Below are 24,748 nucleotides of genomic sequence, written 5' to 3'. Positions count from 1 at the left end.
ACCTTGCATACAGGCAGTTATGGTATTCATAGGCATAGCATACAGAGTAAAAGGCATTGTGGTGAAGCAGAAATGAGTGAAGGCATTGCAGTAGCTTATAATGTCATCATAGCACAATCCATGTAATATGTTGTACCCAGTGTTCCTATGGCATCAGTCAAATGCAAATGGTAGCTGTTATTGTATGCAGCCTAGCAAAGAGCCTGTGGTTTAGGTCTACTGTTATAAATAAAGAAACCCTGGCTAAATTCCCTGAAAATTAAATAATATGAAACTCACCAGGCTAATACTGAAAGGACTGTCTATATGGGACTCTTAGTATGCATCATATTGAGAATTCTTAAATCTTATTGTTACTACTGAAGATAATTATGAACTGTGACAGAGTGACTAATGTTGATAGAACAGCATTAAGTTCTCAAAGAAGAATAAGCCATAAATTTGTATAAATACACAGAAGCATTTTCGGAATGCTGATTTCTTCAGGAAAGTGCAAAGCAGTCTGAAAACTTACAGCTTTTTTTTTTTTTTCTTTTCAGTAGCAGAGACTTTATGAGTAATGACTATAATTGCCTTGCTCTATGCTCTCTTTTAAGGACCTCTGCTCTATGTGAAGAAGGCATGTCCTTGTCAGTAGTGCTGAAGAACAAAATTCTCTGGCCTCTGGTCAAAACATTCTGCTGAATGTTTTCTGTTGCAGCTTTCAGGAAGCTATGAATTATGACTTCAGATATGTCTGCCACAGACACCTTAGTTGTTGGATTATGGTTACACATCTGCTCTCAGCTGTGTTTAATATGACATTGCCATATTTTAAATCCTTGCAATGTGCAGTCCTTTATCCCCTAGCAATAATAGATATATTCCTTAGTTTTAGTTCTAGAACTGGATCTGGGTATTTTTGAAGGCCTGCTGTGATCTCTCTGAGGGTGCTGCAAGTCACCATAACATGTTGCTGCCTAGACTTTTGAGGACATATGGCAGGAGTATAGACAACAGTAGCTTAATTAATTAGAATTTTCTGTGCAGGATGTAGGTATGTGTAATGGACTCCCTGTTCCCCTCTAGCCAGTCTAAGTCGATCCCTTCCCTCTTCTTCTGTCTTACTTAAACACATCACAGCTGTTGTGGGTGTTGTTCATACTCATTACATGGGCTACAACACCCATCTGCCTGTAACTGATAGTACTTTTGCTTGCCTTTGTCTTTCTTCAAGTATTCAGAGAAGAACTACTTTTTGCCCAATTCCTCTCTTCTGAAGCAGATGCCAGGTTAACTCAGTTACAGCTGAAGAAATAAGAGGTAATGATAGTTGAACAGCCAACAGTAAGACACCTCTAAGATAAGTACATTCCAGAGGAAATGGAGCATGATCTAGAGAAAACCTGCAGATCATGCTGCTCAGAAACAAAAGGTGAGAGTGGTTTATTTTGGGGCAGACCAGAATAAAGATGCTATTCTTTGTAAAGACAATTAGTGTGGACTCACAAAAGGAGGATTGTGCCTCACAAATCTGATATCCTTTACTTGAGAGGGAAAAAACAAGTGAATCACAGCAAGGAAGCTATTGACTTAACCAAGACCAGTGGAAAGCTTTTCATACAGGAACATAGAAAAGGTTTAACCCAAAATCCAAGGAGCAAGGACAGACATCTTAAGTAGATAAGGAGTTAGCTGCAAGTCCTGCAAGGCAGGATTACAAAATCTAGAAATGAATTACTGTGGGATTGGAAAGAAAGTGGAAAAGTGAGACACCTGAGGAAAGACAGCTGTGCTATCTCACAGATAGCAGTTTCAGGGTGTTCAACACAAGTATATTGACACCCAATTCAATAGAATCACTTGCATCTCACACAACAAAGAAAATTTTATAAACATGGAAAAGAAAAATATGCTTTGAATATTAGAAATCTTTAAGGCCAGAGGAACCATTAGAATCAATAGACTTGATTATGTTATGGACCCTGAATCACCTATTTTTCACAGCTCTGAACACTTTCTTTGTGTCTCTAAGGCAATCCTGACTGCTGAGAACTATGGCAGTGTTGGTGCTACTGGTAAGAATTTGAGGCACAAAAGGCATGTCAGAATTTTCTTGTTCTACTAGCTCACTCCAGCCTCCAGCTCTGGCTGGAGGCAGTCCCTTAAAGCCTAAGGCTGTGACTGAACATGCTTTCTTGGCAATTCCAATGGACCACCCTTCTGGGCTCTCTGCTTTGCAGGACAAGAGCATGAACAGTTTTTCCTAATGTGATTAAAAGCATGTCCCCACTTCACTGCTTTAAACTGTCATCCTAAAGACTGAGTAAAGACTCTGGTTAGCTATCTTGATGTGGAAGCATCCCTATGTTTAAATAAAAGTAGCTTTAATCTGTTGAGAAAGCTGTCACTTTTGACTCCACAGAATGTCCCTCCATCCACTGGCTGTGCTGACCCTTGTATCAGGTCTTGTTAATACCCTAGCACTATAGCTGTCAGTCATCTGTGGCTCAGCATATTAGACTATACCTGTTCATAAAGGAAGAGTTTCAGACCACTGAGGTCTCTATAGACATTGTCACTGCTCTCCCCTTTGGCCTTTCTATTACCTTGTTAGTGAACAGCTGTTATTCTGATCTCGTAAGGTTCAGTTAAAGTCAAAGTGCCTGCAACCAGCTGGAACTGTCTATCAGGGCCTCGAAGGTACTGACAGGGCATACCATCCCTGCCCAGCCTCCCCAGGGGCTCCCCCATCCTGCCATGTCAACTTCCTGAAGCCGTCTGCCCCTGCCCCAGCAATGCAACAGCTGTGCAAGTCTCTAGCTCCTCTCAGCCCTACTGGGCTCACAGGCTGATGTTTCAGCCTGGCCTTGGCCCATCTCAGTGCTCACCAGGCTCCCAGTCCCTGGATCTGGGGCTGTTTGCAGCTGCACAGCTCTTGGCTTGGGTGGTAGGACCTAGCTAAAGGCCTTCTGCTCCCATGGGGAGCTCCCATGGTTCCAAGCTGCCAGGACACCACCAGCCCACACTGGGACATAACATTGCAGCAAGAGTTCCTCCTCTCTGCTCTACTAAGTTTGTAAGAAAAGCTGGAAGATCTGAATTCTACCTATTGCTGCTATCTCGAGCAGAGTTATGTCACAAAGCTTGTGAGCCTGAGACCTCCCTGATGTGGAGGATATTATGAGTTTAAAAGAGAAACACCAGAGGATAGATATGTTCATTGTCTGGTCCATAATTTCATATCATTTTTTTTCCCTGAAGGGTAAGTAGGTTGACTTCAGTTCTAAAATGCTAATTAAATGGACTTGCATGGATGAACATGTGAATGTGTTACTCAGATTGAAAGAATGACACTTTTCAGTAGATGTTTTACGTGACTTTAAAAGTTTGCCTTTGCCCCATGGAAAGAAGGGCTGGGAATACTATTATTCCCTTCCTTTTTTAGCAATGGCAGGTGTGTCATGATTTGGTGTTACCTGTTACTTCTGCTTCTCTTGATGCTGTCCTGCCTCCCTCTTCTTTGCCCTTGAACAGGACTATACTTCTCCCTAAGGTATTTGAGGAACTTGGTACATCCATGATGTACCTCCTCTCCCCTCCCCCCCTGCCCAGTTATCAAGACAAGGTTCTCAGAAGTTCCTAAATTTTCAGAATTTTGGATAAGCCCCTCAGTGTCCCTGTGTTGTGTGAGCCACAGGTGTTCCTGTACTACAAATAACAATGATGCATATTAGTGACTAAAATCCCTGTAATACTTTGAAATGCCCAATACAGACACTCCTGACAAAAGGGGTTAATTACTTTTGTGGTTGTTACGGGTGCATTAAATGTTTTGCACATGACTGTGAATGAGAAACAAATGGAGGTCTCAGATAACAACAGTTTGAGGCAAACAGTGGAATACCTCTAAAGAGTTTGATATGCATCCTAGTAGAAGCATAATAAAACAGTTCAGAGAAGTAAAATTTCCTGGTTTATCCTGGAATAGTCTTCTGTTTGTTCTGCTCTAGAACACAGAAAAATAAGCTAATTGTTTGCAAAAGCAAACTGAGCAACCATTCTGGGAAGGTCTTCTTGAAATGGGCTTTCCCCCACCCCAAGAGGATAGTGCTTTGTGGTTAGCAAGGGTCAGAATCAATCTGGCAGTAAGCAAAGGACATTTTAGAATACTGTTGCATGTGACTATACATGATAAGAATAGATGACTTGCATAGTTTGCTACTGAGGCTTTGCAGGAAGTCTTCTCTTTCTTACAGGTAGCCCTCAGACTTTTCTTGGTGGTCAGTCCAATTAAAAAAGATGACTTCTTCCCCTGTCCTACACAGATAGTGGTATTTCTTCCTGTACTGCTCTGTACTGATAGAATTTGTTGTCCTGTCATACTTATGAGCAGAAAAAGAGGTCTGTTTAAGCAGAAGTCAAAGCACAGTATGTATAGTCGACTTTCATTTAGGAAGCAAAAACAGCATAAAGGAGTCTTTGTGGCTTAGTGATAAGGTAATTTGTTATCAGTTTTACCCATTAAAACAATTACAGTTTTCTAGAAAGGAAGCTCATTTTCTTCAGCAAAAATACTTGTACAATCTTGGGCTGGTTGTTTTTGTACGTGTTTGTCATGTGTGACTACCCTCAAGGCCTGAATCTTTCTTGTCAAGCTGTTCTTTTCTGACACCCTGTTACTGCAGGAAGCTAAATACAATTGGAAATATATATTTGAACCTTTGCCCACAATTGTTTTTCCTTGTCATTTTGGTACCTCTCAATATGACATACACCTTTTTTCTTTATAGGCTAAAGATGAAGTGCACCTTTGGAGTAAGGAAAGTTTACAACATTCCAAAGGCACGTTGAAACCTGCTGAGATGATTATCTGTGGTCACGCTGGACTGAGCCTGCAGCTTTGGAGGAAGAGGAGAAGGGGGCTCCTTTCCCAGCGGGAAGCTGCCATAGGGACGATGCCTGCTGGCAACCGGAGAGCCACCTGACCCCAACCTCAGTTCACCTCGCGTTCCAGCCCCACAAGGGACAAGCGCTGACGCAGAGGAGCTGGGTGAAGGAGGAGAGGTGATTAGTTTAGGACAAACACAGCTAAATCTCTTGCCTCGGGTTTTTTCCTCCATCTAGACATGAAAGGTTTGTATGAGAGAAGACCGCAAGCATCTGTAACCCGTTTCTGGCTGGTCTCCGTGTGGGCCTGCACACCCCACCCGGCAGCCTGGCTCTGCCACTCTTTCGGGTCCTTGTGCTGAAGTGCTGTCCTCCAAACTAGCGGGTGAACGACAGTCTTCTCCGCTAGGCTTTCATTGTCTAAACGAAGACCAGCATCACCCCCACCACAAACCCCACTGTCCTACGCCCCGCCCTGTCCCGTCCCTTCCCGTCGCGTGGCGGTAGCGCACTCTCGTCTCGCGAGAGAGCTGGCGGCGGGGCGGAAACCTCTCCCAATAAATACCGGGGCTCGGCCAGTTTGCTAGGCAGCGGTAGTGTTGGGATTCGGTCGGTAGCAGTGGTTCTTCCGCCCCCGTTTTCCAGGTGAGTACGGCGGTGCTCTGGCTCGGCCCTCGCTGGGGAGAGCGGGGCAGCTGGAGCGCTCAGCTCCGCGGTGCTGACTCGGCAATATGGTGTCCCCCGCCGGCGGAGCGGCCGGGGCAGCGGCTTGCCGTAGGGCCTCCGTCCTGCCTCCGGCGTTGCCCCTGCCGTGCCCCGGCCCGGACGCCATATCGGGAGGGAAGTAAAAATTAAATCTGTGACTCAGTTTATTCACTTTTCTGTTCAGGACCTTTTCCTGTCTCTGAAATACGCTTTAGTACCGTGGGCTTTGTTTCAGGTATTTCACCCACCGGCTCCAGTGAAGTGGGTCAGGCTTTGGCCAGAGCTGAAACTACCGGGGATCTCTGAAGCGGCGCAAGATCCTAGCTGCCTTCCCTGCCTAAGAGCAGGAGTAACTTTGCAGGTTCTGTCACTGTTTTAGTGACTAAGATTCAAACCGACGCTGTGCCTGGTCTTGCAGGACACGTTACGAATAAGTTATCCTTACAAAGGGCCCCCCTTCCTTTCCCTATTCTGTGCTGTTAGTCTCTTCTGTTCTATGTCATACTTTGCAGTTCAAAGTGAAATTCAGTTGTATTCTAGGTAATCCAAGTTGTATTGCTATGTGAGGAACATGTATATGGGGATATTTCAATACTCAATAGACAGAAGGAAAACTTCTGTAACTGCTGTAACTCTTGTCTGTTACCTGCTTGTATGATCCATGTACAGTGGTTAATTTCATTTCTGGCATTACCTTATAGCATGTGTGTTAATATGTGCAAGCATGCCTGCAAAAATGTTAACAGCATGCCTTTGTCCTTGTTTCCCATACTGCTGTTGACTCTTCGACAAACCTAGTGAAAAGTCTTGAAAACCACAGTTGTTTTGACAACCAGCTTTTTTACAACCATTACAAACAACCATTACCTCTTATTTCTTCAGCTGCCTTTTCGTTGCCTTCAGTTAGGTTCTTCTGGAACTTAAATGTCATGTAAAACCAATTCAAAAAGTGCTTCTTACAGATTTAATTCAGCCTGTGCATGTATAGGATGACAGAGCACTTCTGTGTGTCCTCCTTATGTGGTACTGCAATACCCCTCTCCTTTAATAGGGTTTGTATGGGGAGACCTGTTAATATTTTCTCCATGGGAATACGTGTTGGAAAATAACCAAGTAGGATAGGCTTGTTGAATGACTGATGTCTTCAGCCTTTTTCAGAGTGGGATGGGTAATAATTAAGACTTAGCATAAAGGAGAGTAATGTTCTGCAGTGGACAAGTCCTGTGCTCCATGTTACAGGAAGCTAACTTTTGAACATGCTGAGCAGGGGGAGATCAGGATCAGGCATCACGCTAGAAATAATTAACTCCTTGAGTTTAGTGGGGTGACTTGTGAGAACTGAGCTGGGGGTACTGAAATGAGTACTTCCCTTCAATCTTCCACTTGTTTTCAAGATTCAGACAGCAGTGGTGACTCAATTGTGAAACTTGACTCCCTTATGATAACAGAAGATCTAATCTGACTAAAAATATCGATAGTGGATTCTTCATCTGATTTAGATATTCTAAACTAGATTTTTAGTGACTTCTTAAGGCTGGCTCTTTTTTGTCCTGGCTTAACAGGTAAGCTCAAATGTGTCTATTTCTTCTAAAAAAAAAAAATTATTCAGGAGTTGGTAACTCTGGTAAATCTGCAATGAACTGCTGTACCTCAAAGCCTGCCTCTTGCATGTGCCCTACTTGTGTTGCCTAAACTGAACAAAGTAATTTGTAAACAAAGTTTGGGATTTTTAAATTGCTACAATGAAATGTAGTTCTGGTATGTAAGAACAAGAATATCCTAATCCCCTTAATCAATGGTGTTGATTATAAAAGGGTTGTTGATTTCAAAGTCTGGTGATTACATGAAGTGGATATTAGGATGCTATAACTCGGATATGCTTCTTTCACAGACTTGTGCAGGATTCAAGACCTGAGAAAATGGCATTGGCAGCAATTGATCCACAACAGGTATGTGAGTTAGCCCATAGTTTTTTATGTCTAGTTCAGAACAGCAAGCATCAACTAACCTCTCTCTCTTTCAAACAGAACATTGTATCGAGGGTTGTCAATCTTCCCTTGGTGAGCTCCACCTATGACATGGTGTCCACAGCTTATAGCACTACAAAGGATAACCATCCTTATCTGAAATCAGTATGTGAGATAGCAGAGAAAGGAGTGAAGACAATTACTTCTGCAGCTGTGACAAGTGCTATGCCTATCATCCAGAAACTGGAACCACAAAGTAAGGCAAAGATGTAGCTGTTAAGTTTAATTCTACTGATTGCTTTATATATCCAGGTGCATTTACAGTTTAACATGGCCATGCTGGTCTGGAGTGCTGTTTCAGGTAGCTGACTGAACCTGTTGTCTGTCTTGTTGAGCAGCTGATTACAGATGGGTATGATGTAACAGCACAACACCCTCTCAACCCCCCCAAAAAAAACCAACCGAACAAAACTCCATAGCCAAAGCAGAGTTCAGCTTTCGTAATACTGAACTGACTCATCTTGACATGTGAGATGGTAACATAGTTTTTTGCTCAACACCTTCCTCTCCTTTCACTTAGTTTCAATTGCTACTTTTGTACTTTCTCTCACTGAGGACAACTTCTGGTTAAATTTGGCAACTGTGTCATAAGGCTGTTGTAACTAGGAAGCTGGTTTCATGAAGTGGCAGAAGGCCAGGTGCTTCAGCTTGTTTACAGTTATTTGTGAATTATCAAATTTATTTTCTCCCCTGCAAGTGAATTTTTTTCACTGACATTGTAAACCTACCTTGTTTTGGGACCTTCCTGTGTCAAATTTCACTGAAAGGGGGAGGAAACGACTTTAAAAGCATTGTTGTTCTGTTTCAAGGGGAATTCTCAGTTGGAGTTATGGAGTTATTTATACTAATGAGAAAAAACCCTAAAACAACAAACAAAAATTAAAGTGTTCTGTTTTTTTTTTTTTTTTTTTTAGTTGTTGTTGCCAACAACTATGCGTGTATAGGTTTAGACAAAATTGAGGAGAGACTGCCTATCCTGAATCAACCCACTGACAAGGTAAGTTCTTCCCATGTACATATGCTAAGCAGAGTTATCTATGCTTGCTCTTTTCTGTTATCACTAAAAATAGAGAGACAGATTTCATGCCTGGAGCACAGCTTAGAAGCAATTATGATGTGAAAGGTGTTTCTGTAGTATTGTTTGTTGCCTTTGGGAGGCCATTAAGCCCTCCTTTTCCCTTTTCCCTTTTCCCTTTTCCCTTTTCCCTTTTCCCTTTTCCCTTTTCCCTTTTCCCTTTTCCCTTTTCCCTTTTCCCTTTTTCCCTTTTCCCTTTTCCATTTTCCCTTTTCCCTTTTCCCTTTTCCCTTTTCCCTTTTCCCTTTTCCCTTTTCCCTTTTCCCTTTTCCCTTTTCCCTTTTCCCTTTTCCCTTTTCCCTTTTCCCTTTTCCCTTTTCCCTTTTCCCTTTTCCCTTTTCCCTTTTCCCTTTTCCCTTTTCCCTTTTCCCTTTTCCCTTTTCCCTTTTCCCTTTTCCCTTTTCCCTTTTCCCTTTTCCCTTTTCCCTTTTCCCTTTTCCCTTTTCCCTTTTCCCTTTTCCCTTTTCCCTTTTCCCTTTTCCCTTTTCCACCCAACAGCCTTGCTGGCCATTTGATAGTTCTGTCTGTAGGTGCTGTTCACTGGTGGGCATCTTTTTAAAAATTTGAGTCCTTGTTTGTTTCCTGCTCTGTGTGAAGCAAATAGTACCTGAATTACTGCAGTGAATTACATTCACTTAAGTGTTTGGAGCTGAATGCTGTGTGGCAGCTTTATTTTGTTTTGTCTTGTACATATGTTTTCAGCGCAGAATTTCTCCTTGGATCACTGATTCTTGTACAAGCTGTCATGTAAATTTATATTTCCTGAACTATGTAGCTTTCACTAGAAAATGCTTAGTGAATCAAACTGTTTCCTATCACAGGTTGTCGCCAATGCCAAGGGTGTAGTTGTTGGAGCCAGAGAAGCTGTAACAACCACTGTGTCTGGTGCCAAGGAAACTGTTGCTCACACGATCACTGGAGTTATGGGCAAGACTAAAGAAGCAATGCAAGACAGTGTAGAAATGACCAGGTCAGTTGTCAATGGCAGCATTAACACTGTCCTGGCAAGTCGTGTGTTGCAAATGGTGAGCAGTGGAGTGGACAGTGCTCTCACTAAATCGGAGAACCTTGTAGACCAGTATCTCCCACTTACAGAAGCAGAACTAGGTAAGACCAATTCAAGCTTAGGTTTTTTTTGTTTTGTTTTTTTTTTTGGGGGGGGGGTGTTTGTTGGGTTTGGGTTTTTTTGTTTGTTTTTTTTTTTTTGAATGCTTGTATTGGAGAGAAGCAAACAAATTTCTATTTGTTACTTACTTACGGTGGGGAATGGGGCATGTGCTTCCCAAACTGCCTTTTGCCTTGCTGCTCATAATAGCATATTATTCATAAGGAAGCAGGTTGGAAATAAGGATTTCCATGTATGGTGGTCTATCAACCTACCCTGGTGCTAGAGGACTACTAAACAAGTTCAGTCAGCTGTTACTAAACAAATTAAATGGCCTTGGACCTTTTAAGTTTTCTTCCAGCAGTCAATTTGCTTCCCTTCTACATACCTAGAGAAAGAAGCAGCAAAAGTTGAAGGTTTTGAAACTGGAGTTCAAAAACCAAGCTACTACATTAGACTAGGATCTCTGTCTTCAAAGTTCCGTGCACGTGCCTACCAACAAGCCTTAAACAAAGTCAATGATGCTAAGCAGAAGAGCCAGGAGACCATCTCTCAGCTTCACCACACTGTTAACTTGGTAAGTTTAGCTTTCACTTGAAGTATAAAAAGCAAATGTTGGTATAGTTTGAGTCCAGCAGAAAATGGCAAAAATAGGCATAGGAAAACTAAAAGTCATGCTACCTCACTAAATGCATTTTCTAAGTATAAAGCATTTCCTGTTCAGTGCTTTTTCACTATCATTCATGAGATGTCCTAAATTGTGCTGAGCTGTAAACTAGCTAGCTATTGCATGTAAATTTAAGCACTGCAGAAATAGAAGTAACATGTTGAACATTATGTTGCTGTTTTAGAGTGCTGGGTTTAACAGACTTAGTTCAATGAAAAAAAGCGCCTTGCAATTTAGAAATGCTTCAGTCTTTCAAATTCTTGTTAATAAAGCGACAGATTCCGTATGCCTTGCTTTTCTTGCTGTGTGTATCTTTGAGCATTCTTGGGTATTTCAATAGTCTTACCCTAACAATGTACAGTACAAACTGTACATAAAGAGTTACAGCCTTCTATATGCTTTCAAATCCTTGAATAGGATGCTAGTGGGGGAGAGGGGAAATAGTTGTTGCAGCACTACATGTAATTTCAAAACTGCTTCTAGTTTTCCCCTTTAAAGAGAAGGAACACACTGTTATATTCCCAAAAGTTTTCTATGCTGAGCTTTTGAAGTATTTAAAAAGGCGGTTACAAAGCCAGTAAGGTAAGGTGGCCCTAATGAAACTATTTAGACTGCTTTTGACTTTCTTATTTGGCTGTATTTCAGATCGAGTATGCCAGAAAGAACATGAATAGTGCCAATCAGAAACTTCTTGATGCTCAGGAAAAGCTGTATCAATCCTGGGTAGAATGGAAGAAAAATACAGGCCAAAATGATGGTGATGAACTGCAGAACGCTGAGGTAAACAGAGTTAAACCAGAAATAAATGGATCATGTACTGTCAAGGAAGCAGCAAACTAACAGTCCCTAAAGTGCACAGCATCTGAACAGCACAGAAGCTTATGCACATGTGGAATATGAATGCTAAAGCTCAGGACAGCTGACTAGTGACTGCTATGAATAGTAGGGGACACCCAGACTCTTAAATAAGTCTACTTCCTGCCAACACTCTAGTGTTCATTCTCATTCCAAGAGAATGTTCATCCTGAGTCTTACATGTAGCTTTAGATAGTGGCTTATTGATTAGAATGTAATTGCCTTTTGTGACATGTCATCCAGAGTTGAAACCAGAGCTTACCTGTCTGTTGCTGGGTAGAAACTACCAATGTTTCTGATCCACAAAGTACTTGAGCTTTGAAGAAGTATCAAGTACCCCAAAGTCTTTGACTTTTTACACTGAAGACCTGTTTTATTATCTGCTATAGCTTTATTTTATGTACATCCCCATTACTTTGATTCTTTGTGTATCTTGAAACACATAAAGCTGTTACAGTCATTAAAAGATACTAATATGTTGTTATGCTTTTGTTTCCAGCTTATTGAGTCAAGAACTCTAGCTATAGCACGGAGCCTCACTCAGCAGCTTCAGACCACCTGCCTCACACTGGTTTCAAGCCTACAGGGGTTACCGCAGAATGTGCAGGATCAGGTTTACAGTGTTGGGTCAATGGCAGGTGATGTCTACCAGAGTCTTCTGTCTGCATCTTCCTTCCAAGAATTATCAGACAGCTTTCTTGCCACTAGCAAAGGACAGCTGAAGAAAATGAAGGAGTCTCTGGATGATGTGATGGATTATCTTGTAAACAACACACCGCTTAACTGGCTGGTAGGTCCCTTTTACCCACAACTGCCTGGCATTCAGCATACTGGGAGCAAAGGTGAAGGAGAGAAAAATTCCAGCCAGAAAGACAAACAGCCTGAACCCACTAATGAATAAACTGCACAGCACGCATGTACTCTGCTGACTGACAAAACAATTGGCATTAGCAAGTGTAGCTGTCAAAAAAGCCTTGGAGAAAAATCCATAAACTTAGAGTGGGGGAAATAATTCAGAAAAAAGATACTCTTACACATAGCTAAACTACACAGGACAATACAGCCCACTCTAAAAACTCAATCTGTCTCAAGTGCCTAGATATGGGCAGCTTACAGTTGTCAAGATGCCTTGTTTGTCAAGAAACCTTGCCATGCGTATTAATGGTGTTAATACCGTTAGTCTAAATGAAACCTACCATAGCTAAAAGCATTTGCTTTGTTGCTTAATCTGTACCAGGATGATGTATAAGCCTTACTATGAAATGCTTTTAAAAGCCCTGCAATCCAGCTAGGTATGCTTAAATTTCATGTTTGTTGCAGATCACACATTTAACTGTTATGAATCTGACTCTCAAATTCTGCTGCTACACAATTCATTACAAAAGTTCTCCGAGTCCAGAATTCCATAGCTGAAAGTGGGGTTTCTGAATTAGTCAGCTGGAGTTACTTAAATGCTGTGGCAGTGTTAAAATTAATAATATAAACTTCACTGTTGTATAATACAGTAACCTGATCACACGTCATAGAATATTTCAAGTTGGAAGGGACCCATAAGGAGCATGGAGTATAACTCCCTGCTTCTTGCAGGACTACCTAAAACTAAACTATATGATGAAGATGTCCAGATGCTCCTTGAATCTTGATAGGCTTGATGCTATGACCACTTCCCTGAGGAGCTTGTTCCAGACACTGACCAAATCATTATCAACACTTGTTGGTTTATGTATTTTTTTTTTAATTCATGCTGTTTGTATCCCAGTGCCTGCTGTTGTGTGGGTTGTTGTTTTGTTGTAGCTGTCTTTGTCTTTTTTTTTAAATGAATTTTATATGTTAGTAATAAATGCTTCAGCAGCCAAAGTCTGTCTCCATTTCACTGACATTTAAAACAAATGTAACTTGCTGTTCTGTGACCCCTTCAAATTGGGTCCAGCAGAAAGCAAGCTTGAAATGTAGATCAAGTAGACACGCATTAAAAACGTATTTGTGTGTGTGTGTATGCCTAGATAGGTAAGATACAGCTGCAGCACTTCCATTTTCCCTTTGAGTTCCTGTGCATCCTTCCATTCCAAGTCTTAGCTTTACTGCTGCTTTTGTGGTGCTTGCTATTGCCTACCTTTAATGATGACCTAAACTGTGACCTGATGGATGTTCTGATATTGAGAAGTGAAGGATATGGACAAGAAAAAACCAAACCACCTTGTCCTGCCTTCACAGTGGGTGTTCTGTGTGCATGAGACTGCTGGCTACCTGCTTGGGCTGTTGGTTCCTTATAAACAGTATATATGTATATATACCTCAGCTACACATGCCAGTTTTAACCTGTTTAAGTTCATTTACCCTCTTTTGAACTTGAGTGACTAACATATGTTAACGCTCAGCTACTTGGGTGGAACTATTCCTCGATAAATCCTGTGAAATCCCTTCCCTGAAAGAGAATTATAGTCAGTAAGAAATAAGCTTTCTTGGTTTAGGGCTGTCCAGGTAAGTTGTGTCTGTACTCTCAATGCAAACCCTGTGCAACTCTTGAGTTTCAGTCACTAAATGCACTAAAAGTGTAGCAATGCTGGCCACCATTTTCAAAAGAAGTTCACCATTTGGTTCTTCAGTTGCCTTTTGAGCTTAATATTCAAGCCACCATCTTCTGATGGATGTAGAGATTCAGGTTAAAAAACTGATTTTGTGGCTCTTTATCTGAGGTCCTGGTGGTTGGGTAGGGTCTGGTAAGAAAAACAGCGTACCTTGACATAGCTTTAAAGATTATAGTTTAATTGTACTGTTGTGTATCAGCAGAACACCTCAGCTGTGGTATCCAATTTTTTTTTTCTCATTTTCACTTGCTCCAATGGGAGTCAGAAAGGTGTCAGTCACCAGCAGGTAGAGCACTTTTTGTCAAAACATTAGAATAATTCCTCAGCAATACCTCCACCTGGCACAATGTGGGCACTAAAGCAAATCAGGTGTAGTCTAGTCTTTTTAATGTGAGAGGGCTTGCTTAGCTGTCAAAGTTAGCTAGATGTGTTAGGGAGACTGGTTTAAGCACAATGTTAAAAAACCCCAAACAAACTAGCAAGAGCAGATTACAGATATAGATTCTGTATTTTCTGCCTTTAAATACTTGAGTTTTGTAAGGCGGCTGTTTGAAGTGACATTAGCATGAGAGGGTGAGATACTTCTTTCGAGCTAAAGCCTGAGTTAATGCTTCTGGAAGTCTTTCACCAGTTAATTCTGTTTATATATCTATTGAATGAGTCCAGCAGAAGAATATAGTTTATCTCTCTTTGTAACAGAATTTATAGAATGCATTCACTGTTGTAGAGGTAGAGATGCAGAACTGGACTAATCAGGTCTGAGAGCAGGTGGTAGATCAAAGAATTCCCATCCTTACATGTATTTTAAAATCTGATGGTTGTGGGCCTTAGCTTTGAGGTGGTTAATCAAGTATGATACTGTCCTGGTTTGAGCAGTAGCAGTCATTGTTCTCCTTCTTGGTGGCTGGTGCAGTGCTGTGTTTTGACTTTCGGGCTGGGAACGGTTGCTGATAGCGAGTATGTTTTGAGTTACTGCTCAAATGTTTGGTTTGTCCAAGGCCTTTTCTGAGCTCATGCTCTGCCAGGGTGGAGGGGAAGCTAGGAGGAAGGAGAGACAGGACACCTGACCCAGGCTAGCCAAAGAGGTATTCCATACCATAGCACGTCATACCCAGGATGTAACCGGGGGAGACCCGGAAGGGCTGGGGCTCTGGTGGGATGGAGGAGGTATCGGTCGGTGCTCGGTCGGGCAGGGTGGGGTGAGTTATGGGTCGGTGGCTGGTGAGGTGTTGTATTCTCTTTGCTTGCTATTGGCTTTATCATTATTATTTGTAGTAGTAGTGGCAGTAGTGATTTGTGTTATGCCTTAGTTATTAAACCATTCTTATCTCAACCCATGGGGGCTACATTCTTTGGATTCTCCCTCCTAACTCTCCAGGGGTTGGGGGAGCAAGGGGGGGAGTGAGTGAATGAGCTGTGTGTGGCTGGATTTAAACCACAACAGTTCTTTTTGGCACCCAACGTGGGGCCTGAGGGGTTGAGATAACAACAGATCGAGCGGATTTATAATCACTCGTCACAATGCTGATTTATTGGCTCTCACAGTTGTTTCTCTTGATCTCACAGTTTCAGGATTTTGCCAATTACTTTCAGTATATATTAGCTGTGTTTGTACTTACCAAGTTGGGATTTGGGCTAAGTTTCTTATCTCATTGTTCTTTATGTTAATGACTTGTAATACAATAGAAGCATTCATAATGAAACTTCCCCAACCAAGAAGAAGAGTAATTGTGGTGGATGACTCTCTTCTGAGAGGAACAGGAGGGCCCATTTGTCGACCGGATCCATCCCACAGGGAAGTCTGCTGCTTACCTGGGGCTCGGATTAGAGATGTTAAAAAGAAACTCTCTGATCTGGTGCAGCCCTCTGACTACTATCTGCTGCTGGTTTTTCAGGTTGGCAGTGATGAAATTATTACAAGGAGGGCAAGGGCAATGAAGAGAGACTTCAGGGCCCTGGGACGACTGGTTAAAGGGTCTGGAGCACAAGTGGTGTTTGCCTCTGTACCTGTTACAAGCAAGGGTGAAGAGATAAATAGGAAGATTCTGCAGATTAATGTATGGCTACGTGACTGGTGCCATAGGCAGGGTTTTGGATTTTTCAATCATGGGCTGCTGTGTGAGACACCTGGTTTGCTGGTGGCAGGTGGGATACACCAGTCCCAGAGGGGGAAAAGGGTTTTGGGGCAGGGGTTAGCAGGGCTTATTGACAGGGCTTTAAACTAGATATGAAGGGGGGAGGGGATTTAACTGAGCCTGTTAGGGACAAGCCCAAGAGAAACATGCTAGGGCTTGAAGGATGGCGGACTAGGGAGGACTATCAATCTATTGTTTCATTTGTGGGAAAGGATAGTTTAGACCCTGTCCTGCAGGTGAAAAAGGGTACTAGGACAAGAGTTAGCAGAGCTCACTCACAGAGCTTCAGGTTAGATTCAAAGTGCGAGGGGGTCGTAGCTGAACTAGTGAGGCATTGTCCTACTATTAATGAAGACCAAAAGGCCTCCCACCTCCCAAGGGTGCCATCAGCGTGCTCTGCTTGCTCCCTGAAATGCCTGTACACCAATGCACACAGCATGGGGTATAAACAGGAGGAGTTAGAAGTCTGTGTGTGGTCTAAAGGTTATGACCTAGTGGCAATTACAGAGACATGGTGGGACAGCTCACATGACTGGAATGTGCTCATGGATGGCTATGTCCTTTTTAGGAAAGATAGGTCAGCAAAGCAAGGTGGTGGAGTTACTCTCTATGTGAGAGAGCAACTAGAATGTATTGAGTTCTGTCCAGGGGCAGATGAGGAGAAAGTGGAATGTCTGTGGGTACGAATTAAGGGACAGGCTGGTATGGATGATACAGTTGTGGGAGTCTATTATAGACCTCCTGATCAGGATGAAGGAGTTGATGAGGCTTTCTACAGGCAACTGGAAGTAGCCTTGCGACTACATGCCTTAGTCCTCGTGGGGGATTTTAACCACACTGATATTTGCTGGAAGACTCACTCAGCCAATCATTCACAGTCTAGGAGGTTCCTCCAGTGCATTGATGGTAACTTCTTAATGCGAATGGTGGACAAACCAACTAGGAGAGGAGCGCTGCTAGATTTAGTACTCACCAACAAGGAGGGTTTGGTTGAAGTGGTGATGGTCAATGACAGCCTTGGCTGCAGTGACCATGAGATGGTGGAGTTTAGGATCCGTGTGGGAGGAATAGAATACCTAGCAAGGCCACAGTTCTGGATTTCCGAAGGGCCAACTTTGGCCTCTTCAATCAACTGCTAAGGGAAGTCCCATGGGAAAGGGTACTAGGTGGTAAAGGGACTCATGATAGTTGGTCAGCATTCAAGGACCACTTAGGGATCAGAGCATCCCAATGAGTAGGAAATCAAGTAAGGGATCTAGGAGACCAGCGTGGTTAAACAAGGAGCTGCTGGGCAAACTCAAGTGGAAAAGGAGAATCTGTGGATTATGGAAAGAGGGGCTGGCTACTTGAGAGGAATATAGGACAGTTGTTAGAAGATGTAGGGAGGCAATTAGGACAGATAAGGCCTCCTTGGAACTTAATCTTGCAAGTTGGATTAAGGACAATAGAAAGGGCTTCTTCAAATACATAGCAAATAAAACTAACATAAGAGGCAATATAGGCCCACTGTTGAATGAGGTGGGTGCCCTGGAAACAGAGGATACAAAGAAGGCAGAGGTGCTGAATGCTTTCTTTGCCTCTGTCTTTACTCCTGCAGACTCTCCCCAGGGGCCCCAGATTCCTGTAGCCCCAGAAGGAGTCAGGACAAAGGAGGAGTTTGCTTTGGAAGATGAGGATTGGGTTAGGGATCAGCTATGCAATCTGGACATCTGTAAATCAATGGGTCCAGATGGAATGCACCCACGGGTGCTGAGGGAGCTGGCGGAGGTCATTGCTAGGCCACTCTCCATCATCCTTGGTAAATCGTGGGAAACGGGAGAGGTGCCTGAGGATTGGAAGATGGCAAATGTCACACCAGTCTATAAGAAAGGCAAGAAGGAGGACCCGGGTAATTATAGACGGGTCAGCCTTACCTCCGTCCCTGGAAAGGTGATGGAACAACTTATTCTTGACTCCATCTGTAGGCATATTAAGGATGAGGGGGTTATTAAGAACAGCCAACATGGTTTTATGAAGGGGAAGTCATGTTTGACCAACCTTATAGCCTTCTATGAGGAAGTGACTAGGTGGAGGGATGATGGTAGAGCGGTAGATGTGGTTTTTCTTGATTTCAGTAAGGCATTTGATACTGTCTCCCACAGCATTCTCATAGATAAGCTAAAGAAGTGTGGGCTTGACGATCAGGTAATGGGGTGGATCAAGAACTGGTTGAAAGGAAGAAGGCAGAGAGTTGTGGTCAACGGCACAGAATCTAGCTGGAGGTCTGTGACCAGTGGAGTCCCTCAGGGGTCGGTGCTGGGACCAGTGCTGTTTAATATTTTCATCAACGACCTGGATGAGGGAACTGAGTGTACCCTCAGCAAGTTCGCTGATGACACTAAACCGGGAGGAGTGGCTGACACACCAGAAGGCTGTGTTGCCATTCAGCGAGACCTGGACAGGCTGGAGAGTTGGGCAGGGAGAAACCTGATGAAATTCAACAAGAGCAAGTGTAGAGTCTTGCACGTGGGGAAGAACAACCCCATGTACCAGTACAGGTTGGGGGTTGACCTGCTGGAAAGGAGTGAAGGGGAAAGGGACCTGGGGGTCCTGGTGGAGAGGAGGATGACCATGAGCCAGCAATGTGCCCTTGTGGCCAAGAAGGCAAATGGCATCCTAGGGTGCATTAGAAAGGGTGTGGTTAGTAGGGCAAGAGAGGTTCTCCTCCCCCTCTACTCTGCCTCGGTGAGGCCGCATCTGGAATATTGTGTCCAGTTCTGGGCCCCTCAGTTCAAGAAGGACAGGGAATTGTTTGAAAGAGTCCAGCGCAGAGCCACAAAGATGATTAAAGGAGTGGAACACCTCCCTTATGAGGAGAGGCTGAGGGAGCTGGGTCTCTTTAGCTTGGAGAAGAGGAGACTGAGGGGTGACCTCATCAGTGTTTAGAAATATGTAAAGGGTGGGTGTCAGGATGATGGAGCTAGGCTTTTTTTCAGTGATATCCAGTGATAGGACAAGGGGCAATGGGTGTAAACTGGAGCATAGGAGGTTCCACGTTAACATCAGGAAGAACTTCTTTACTGTAAAAATGACAGAGCAGTGGAACAGGTTGCCCAGGGAGGTTGTGGAGTCTCCTATGTTGGAGATATTCAAGGCCCGCCTGGACAAGTTCCTGTGTGATGTACTCTAGGTTACCCTGCTCTTGCAGGGGGGTTGGACTAGATGATCTTTTGAGGTCCCTTCCAACCCTTGGGATTCTGTGATTCTGTGATCTGGTTTATGTTTCCAGTGTGGTCACCAACTTTATACTTTGGGAGGTATTCCATACCACAGCACGTCATTCTTGGGGAGGTAACTGGAAGTTGGCTGGAAGGGGGGTAGTTAGCTGGCTTCTGGGTTGGGCTTGTTTTGGCGGGTGGTATCGTATTCTCTCTCCTTGTTTATTTCCTCTATCATTGTTTTTATTAGTGGTAGCAGTAGTGATTTGTGTTATACATTAATTGATGGATTAGTTTTTATCTCAACCCGTGGGAGTTATATTCCTTCGGTTCTCCTCCCCATCCCTCCGGGAGTGGGGAGGTGGGGGGGAAAAGGGATGTGTGGTACTGTGGGAGACGGAGGTGGGGTTTTAAACCATGATAGATACTCAAAATGTTCACTATCTTTTGATGGCTCAGAATTTAACAGCGGCATCTAATATTAATATGAGAGCAATACATGTCTCTGCTCTGCCCTAAGTTGCACTATGGTCTTGTGCTTTCTTTGGTGACTGTCCAGATTTACTAAAGGTGAAGTAGAACGCATGAAAAACTGTTACTAGCCTAGACCTTCAAATCCTTTCTCCATGAGCTGTTGGCTGGCTTCTATGTTCAGTTACTTCATGACTTCTGACAGCTGGTGGCCACAACCAGAGGAATCAGAGGAATTCCTGGTTAAATGCTTACCTAATGGTTGGGCTAATAGCCTGTTTTATCAAAATGCTGTACTCGGGTTCCTGTATCATGTTATTATGGTGTGCAGCTATATATTGCATCTCCTCTCCCTTCCCCTGCAGTGAAATCATAATTTTTCTATTCTAACCGTCAATAGAATTAGGACCTCTTGCTTGGAGAGAAAGAGGGCTGTGTAACAGCAAACTGGTATATTCTTGGCTTATTATATTGACTAGAAGTCTCTGGTTTGAAACCATTAGACTCCTAATAAGGACAGCATTGACTGTTTAAACTGAATTGTAACTATAGCTTTCAGGGATATCTTCTTGCTGTTAATTTATTATAGCATATTCCTAGACTACAGCTGAAATATCATGGTTTAAACCCAGCAGCAACTCAGCACTATGCAGCTGCTCACTCACCCCCTGCCTCCTTCCCTGGGTGGGATAGGGAAGAGAACTGGGGTAAATCCCATGGGTTGATGTAAGAACAGTCCAGTAACTAAAATAAAATGCAACATAATAATAGTAATAATTATACGGGATATAACAAGGAGAGAGTATATAAAAGCTAAGAATGGGAAAGGAGGAAAAGAAAACCCACCACCCAACCACAAATCTCAGCAGCGATGCACAGTACAATTGCTCACCACCTGCTGACTGATACCCAGCCTGACCTGAGCAGCAGTTGCTCCCTTCCAGGTGACTCCCCCCAGTTTATATACTGGGCATGATGTGCTGTGGTATGGAATACCCCTTTGGCTAGTTTGGGCTGGGTGTCCTGTCTCTGCTCTCTCCTGGCTTCATGTGACCTTTTCACTGGCAGAGAATGAGACTGGAAGTCCTTGATCAGGGGAAGCACTACTGAGCAACAGCTAAAACCTCTGTGTGTTATCAGCATTGTTTTTAGGCTAAAGCCAAAACTCAGCACTGCACCAGCTACTAGGGAGAAAATTAACTTTATCCCAGCTGAAACCAGGACACAAAATGTATTTTTATCTAGCATAGTTAGAGGAACTACTGAAATACCTGCTGGAGGCAAGAATTATGTGGGCACCTTCCAAAAGCATCTTGGCATTTTTTTTGCCACAGTGGCTGAAGCTGAAGTGCATCCTAGTAACTGCGGAAAACTCTCAAATGAAAGGAGGAAAACTTTAGTTACATGGTTTAGTGGTGGCCTTAGTAGTGGTGGGGAATGGTTGGGCTTCATAATCTTGAAGGTCTTTTCCAACCTGGTTGATCTTATGATTCTATATTATCAGATTAAGAACCTGCTCTTAAATTTTTGCTGCCATCTTACTGGTTTCTCTGGAATTGCATGTATCAAGCAGTTCAGATACACTGCACAGAAATTTGTAAGCTTTTAGTCCAAAACCACTTTTGAGGATATAGCTTGGGCTAGAGGGCTGTGAAGTCTCTCTGGCATCTTTTAAAATAGGTAAGACCAGATATGTTGAAAATTACAGGAAATGGTCCTCTTTGCAGCAAGGCAGATAAAATAGACGAAATGGAACACTGTCAAAGGCTGATAGTTACGCAAAAACTGGAATGGTAAAGGAAATAATTATCACTGGTAAGGTTATATAATTTTTTTTTAATTTAGAATTCAGAAAATGATTTATTCTCTTTAGAAGATCAGTCAAAAATCATTCATGCTAATTGACACTTCCCCTTTCCAGGCTAACTTAACAGAGAATGACTATTGTTGCTACAAAAATTTTGCTACAAAAGTTTTAAATATAAGCCTTTGTAAACATTTCCATATGGTATAAAAGTTTCACAAGCATAATATAGCAGTGAACACATTGGACAAATCCAAATTAGGCAATTCTGATAAGGACCGGAAGTGCAGGGATATAGATAGTTTGCCTGAAACTAAGGAACAGTTCAAAGCATTTGAAATCTCTCCCATTCCTTGACTTCTTTTCAATAACCCTTACCAAACTGCAGCTTACAGTAATACCATATAGCTAGTAAAATAGGTTAAAGGATTTGGAAGCAACTGATGAATTATTTCTCTTTATTTTTTATTAAAACAAGCAAATAACAGAAACCAAACCCAAATATAACAAAAAAAAAAGTCTGAAAGCTTATCTAAGCCATCTAATTAAAAGAGGAAATGGAACCTAACTTATTTTTTAAGTATGATCTGTTGGTCATTTGCATGATCAGAAAGCTTTACATGCAGCAGCTTGCTGGAGAATTTGTGCACCATGTTTTGTTAAATGCATTTCTTTTCATACGAAGATGGAAACTTCATTACTTTTGGGTACTGCAGTCTCTGATGACTAAAAATAAGTGCTTGTTCTGGAAGAACGCAGAATAAGAACCATCTCTCAAATTTCTGATGTCTCAGTTCTGAAAATATATTAACCAAGAAAAAAATTGATTAAAGTTAGGTTATTATTGCCATCAACATTTGGATGTGAAAGCACTAAAACACTGAAGTATGTTTTGCACTGAGTGCAAAGATTTTGCAAGTTTTATGCTATTCAGTATAAGCGATCCGACTGCATCTTACAGAGAAATAGCACAGAGTTATATCTGGCCTTATTCTTTGTTGCAAGAATTGACTTACTGCTTTGTTTCAACTTCCTATCAACTGTGAAAAGTGGTATGGAAGAGGAGGTTCTTTACCTATGCAAGCCCATAACACCAAGGGTTGTGCATTGTTTTAGTTAAACTGGTGCTATTCTAACACTAGCGTGTTCAAAACTGAGCGAAAACATAGTGCCATCAACACTGTTTTATTCTGAAGCTGACAGAAACACTTCCGTTTGAAATTTTTTCATGGTTATGAACATCTTACTACTATGTTAAAAATATGTGTGCATTAAGAAGATGAAGAAAACACAAACTTCTATTTGAGAGATTATCCTGTTGTCAGTAGGAACAGCATCTATTCAAGTGATGGAAGTAACTTAAACCTAGGATATAGTGAGTATTATATCTGGTCAGACACTGTCACTGAACATGGTCAGTGTAAACACAGAATAAAATAACTTATTTAAACCATTTATTTGGACACATTTTGAAATGAGTTTGCATAGGGACTACTTGGCTTTAGTTTTGTAAAGATACCCTCATTTGTACTGCAGTAGGAAATAGCGGGTCCTGTGCCGATAGTGGGAAAACTGATTTCTTTAAGTGTAGTAATTAGAGTTCTAGGTAAACTGCCATAAGCAGAAAAATGCAAGACAATTCTTGCTGGTAGAAGGATGTGCTTCCCCTGCTCCTAAGGCCTTTTAATTTTTTAGGAAATGACTGATCTCATTTTGATTAAGCTTAGATTCTCAAAGTGATCAGCATGTTTCATTGCATTTACATTAGCACCTGCATGCTGCTTAACTTCTTCTAAAGCTCAGCTTTAATATTTGGTTAATATTTCTAAGTACCTGGTGCCCTGTAGCTAGTTACTCTCTAAGAAACTGAATGAGTGATTGCAGTCTACAACCTCATAGCTGAAACGGTAATCCCTTTATCCTTTGATGTGCTTTCTGTTCTTCTGACATGTCTTCATAGGAGGCAAAGCATAAATTTGTCTTGCATACTGTCTTTCATAAAAATAATCATAAGCAAGGTGTTTTGCAGTAAGGAAATGGATTAAGCTAGTCAACACTGAGCTTAAGTTACACAAACGCCTAGAAGCCTCTTCAAGTTGCTGCTTTTTTGTGCATGCAAAACCCAAGTACTGTCAGCATGCAGCAGCTGTTACGTGCTGACACTGTGCCTGGCTCCAAGTATGTCACATCAACTTGGAGAAAAAACCCCAGACATTTGGATATGAGTAAATTGCTTAATTATATCCCATTTTTCAGAAGTGCCTAAGTAATCTAAGTCCTACTAAAGGGACTTAAAGGTTGGGACTTAAGCTTCTAAGTGTCTTAGTCAACATTTTTAGAAGTTTGTAACATCCGTGTATCCACTAATGTCTTTGGCAATTCCTGAAACCTGGTGCTGCTTAACCGTGCAGAATACTGTACATACGATTAAATCAGAGGACAGAGTGGGATTGCAGTTCCAGATACTTGTTTCCTCAGGAAAGGTGTGATGTGGTAGAGAGGCAGAACAGCACACAGCAATCTATTATCAGGCTTTTCAGGACAAGTTCCTTTGTGTGTTGCTTGTTGCTCCCAAGGAAAGAAGAAAGGCAAAATACATTTTAAAAGTTCCTTTCTTCATTTTCTAGTGGCCAATTTCACTAAATACACTCCACTAAATTAAGCTCTGATCCATCTCTACTATAATTTACTATGTATTCTAAGCAGCTGATCTGCATCTTGTCTACTGTACGGTCTGTCTGAATGCTATGTGTTTGTTACAAGGCTGAGCATATTTCACTCTCTCTTCAGTATTTTGATTCTGATTTCTAGAGATGCTAATAAGCATCTTTGTCTCCTGAATTCAGTGAGGAATACTACACAAATTTATTTAGTTTTACTTTTAAATTGATTGAGATTTCATTCCTATGCAGGTTCCAGATTTCACTATTACAGACCTGTCTTCAGAGTCAGATGATATCCCAAACATTCTGGATTTGGATGAAGATGATCAGCAAGACTTTTCACGCACAAATGGCCCTTACACTACAGGGCAAAGAGCTCAATAAAGAGCAGCATAAAAACATCTTTTGATACAGTGTACTTCTGCCATGTTTAACTTAGATTTCTCCTTTCTAAAGATGAACCTGTCTTAGTTTAGGGATTTTGGGGATATTTTTTTTGATCACTACTGGTTTAGTTGCATCAAAATTATATATATATATATATTTTTTTTTTTTTCTATGTAAGGAATGCATGCTATGTTAATTCA

At 42.0% G+C, this 24,748-nt stretch overlaps 1 protein-coding gene across 3 annotated transcripts; it reads left to right on the top strand.

Annotated features, from left to right (window-relative positions):
• Positions 1 to 5,416: 5,416 nt before the first annotated feature.
• On the top strand, positions 5,417 to 24,689 carry PLIN2 (perilipin 2). Of its 3 annotated transcripts, none has more exons than XM_013130548.3 (9): positions 5,417 to 5,514; positions 7,466 to 7,523; positions 7,602 to 7,797; positions 8,516 to 8,598; positions 9,498 to 9,783; positions 10,174 to 10,358; positions 11,094 to 11,228; positions 11,803 to 12,093; positions 24,411 to 24,688. In XM_013130548.3, exons 2-9 carry the CDS (start codon positions 7,494 to 7,496, stop codon positions 24,543 to 24,545), a joined length of 1,341 nt encoding a protein of 446 aa, XP_012986002.1. In that variant the 5' UTR covers positions 5,417 to 5,514; positions 7,466 to 7,493; the 3' UTR covers positions 24,546 to 24,688. The 3 variants fall into 3 exon arrangements, with proteins under 3 accessions (XP_012986002.1, XP_005155037.1, XP_030910176.1); XM_031054316.2 differs by lacking the exon at positions 5,417 to 5,514 and adding an exon at positions 5,822 to 5,935 and having other exon boundaries at positions 24,411 to 24,689; XM_005154980.3 differs by lacking the exon at positions 24,411 to 24,688 and having other exon boundaries at positions 11,803 to 13,160.
• The last annotated feature ends 59 nt before the right edge of the window (positions 24,690 to 24,748 follow it).

Source organism: Melopsittacus undulatus, chromosome Z (genome assembly GCF_012275295.1).
Source record: "Melopsittacus undulatus isolate bMelUnd1 chromosome Z, bMelUnd1.mat.Z, whole genome shotgun sequence".
In the NCBI taxonomy this organism is placed as follows: domain Eukaryota; kingdom Metazoa; phylum Chordata; class Aves; order Psittaciformes; family Psittaculidae; genus Melopsittacus; species Melopsittacus undulatus.
This window is presented reverse-complemented; position numbering and strand designations above follow the sequence as displayed.